This window comes from Hippopotamus amphibius, chromosome 13, assembly GCF_030028045.1.
Source record: "Hippopotamus amphibius kiboko isolate mHipAmp2 chromosome 13, mHipAmp2.hap2, whole genome shotgun sequence".
Taxonomy (NCBI): Eukaryota; Metazoa; Chordata; class Mammalia; order Artiodactyla; family Hippopotamidae; genus Hippopotamus; species Hippopotamus amphibius.
The window spans coordinates 64,818,223-64,820,260 of record NC_080198.1 but is presented as its reverse complement, the minus strand read 5'-3'; the positions used below and the strand labels follow the sequence as shown (position 1 = coordinate 64,820,260).

The 2,038-nt window shown below is 38.5% G+C and overlaps 1 protein-coding gene across 1 annotated transcript; it reads right to left on the bottom strand.

The window, feature by feature from the left end:
* Nucleotides 1-280: 280 nt before the first annotated feature.
* Nucleotides 281-1,563, bottom strand: LOC130834471 (S-phase kinase-associated protein 1-like). Its single transcript, XM_057704621.1, has 2 exons — nucleotides 1,550-1,563; nucleotides 281-806 (listed from the first exon to the last, which is right to left on the bottom strand). Exons 1-2 carry the CDS (start codon nucleotides 1,561-1,563, stop codon nucleotides 281-283), a joined length of 540 nt encoding a protein of 179 aa, XP_057560604.1.
* Between the last annotated feature and the right edge of the window lie 475 nt (nucleotides 1,564-2,038).

Below are 2,038 nucleotides of genomic sequence, written 5' to 3'. Positions count from 1 at the left end.
AAAGAGGGAAAGCCCAAAATGCCACTTTCTATAGAGAACCCACAGTCCAATTTTATTCAGAGCAAAGAAAAAAGAACTTTTGATCATACTAGAAGAAATGGAGCCATAAGTTTGGAATCTGTACTGAAACTACACATGCAGTGAGGACAACATTCTGCTAATACAACTGATTTGCTGCTGTATTTGTTGACTGTTTTTCTAATATTAACAATTATAAACAAAGCAGTGCAACTAGTATTTGGAACAATCCTTACAGCGTTACAGTGTCAGACACAAAATTTCACTTCTCCTCACACCACTGGTTCTCTTCGCCTACCTGGGCTTTCTCTTCTTCAGTAAAATCATTTTTGATATTGAATGTCTTTCGAATCTCCTCGGGAGTTTTCCCCTTGATCATATTGGCAACAGTCTTGCAGGTAACATCAAGCAAACCTTTGATGTCGCAGTAGTTTGCAGCCAATATAAGCTCGAAAAGTGTTCCTTGGTCAACTTTCAGGAATTCTTGATCCCAAACAGGGATATCATCTGTTCGCTTTTCTCTGTTCTCATCATCCTCAGGAGGAGGAGGATCATCCTTGCGGGGGGTGCCCCACTGAATGACCTTTTTTGACCTTGCTGCATTCACATTTGGCAAGGGGACTGGACCATCATCTCCTTCATCATCCATTCCCAAATCTTCCAACATGGTCTTGACAGTCACAGATTGTTTTGCAATTTCAACATCAACTTCGAATATCTCTCCATCAGAACTGGTGTTAAGTCTCAAGGAGATGGCAGGCCAGAGGCTGAGGAGAGCAGGGCGGCGTCTGCAAAAAGAAAAACAGAAAGGCGGAGAACAAGGCCAATACAATACCTGAATGTAGTTTAGAAACAGTCCTACCACTGCCACAATGAGGGGTGATGCACGTTTAGTAATATAAAATAGTAAGATGAGCTGGTGTTTGCTGTCACATGCCATTAATTCATCAAGTAAATTCCTATTTCAACCAAGACCCCCAAAATATGTGATTCCATGACATATTCTGTCATGAACTTGGCACTGTCCCTTATCTGTCCTCTCTTTGCCTGGCCAAACCTATTTTAGGATCTCCTGACAGAGGTCCAACACCCACATTACAAACTTTTAAATTTTGATCTGATATCTTTGATTAATTCTGCTACCATTCCTCCTTGTCTGATCTTTTCAGAATTCCTTTATTCTTTTCTCTTTTTTTTTATCATCTTTCTTAGTGCCAGTCTCCTCTTCCACTCACATATAATCTCTCCATCTTCACTGTCAGTTTCTTGGTTATCCTCAGCCAGAATGTGATGTGTGTACTCCTCTACAGCATATTTTTCATTGTATTGTAAAATGTTACAGCAATTCAGTGATATTCATATATTCTTTTTATTTAAAAAGATTTGTGATACTATACTTATTTTTTTGCAAAGGTAGGTCTGCCCTCATCATCTTGCTGAGGAGTTGAGCAGTTTATTATAGAGATTTCCCCCATGCCCAAGGACCACCAGAATCAAGGCTTTTACATATTGGAATAATGATAATAAATACCTTCTGCCTGGCATCCTGGCTTTTGAATAGGGACAAAAGATGTATCAGGCTACAAGCCTTGTATAATTTTCTTGAAAACATAGAAGAAAGATGAGTTAAACAGGGTTTTCATCATCACAGATTCTGTGTGTCTTTGGAATGCCCTGGCCAGTTAAATTTGTCTCTCCCTTTTGCTATATAGTCTCTCCATTGGGTTATTCTGATACTCCCTGGAAGTGAGAAAAAACAACTTTCTCCATTTCTGGCAATAAAGAATCAGGATGATTCTTTAGGCATCTTTATTACAGACTTCTTTTCTCTTTGTTCCTAGACAAAGGAATGGGAAGATTATTAATTGTAAATTGAGATTATTTAACCATATAAAATAATTTTACATGATCTAGCAATTCAACTTCCAGGTATATATATAAAATCATTGAAAGCAGGGACTCAAAGAAGTAGTTGAACACCATTGTTCTGAGCAGCACCATTCACAATGGCCAAAAGGTG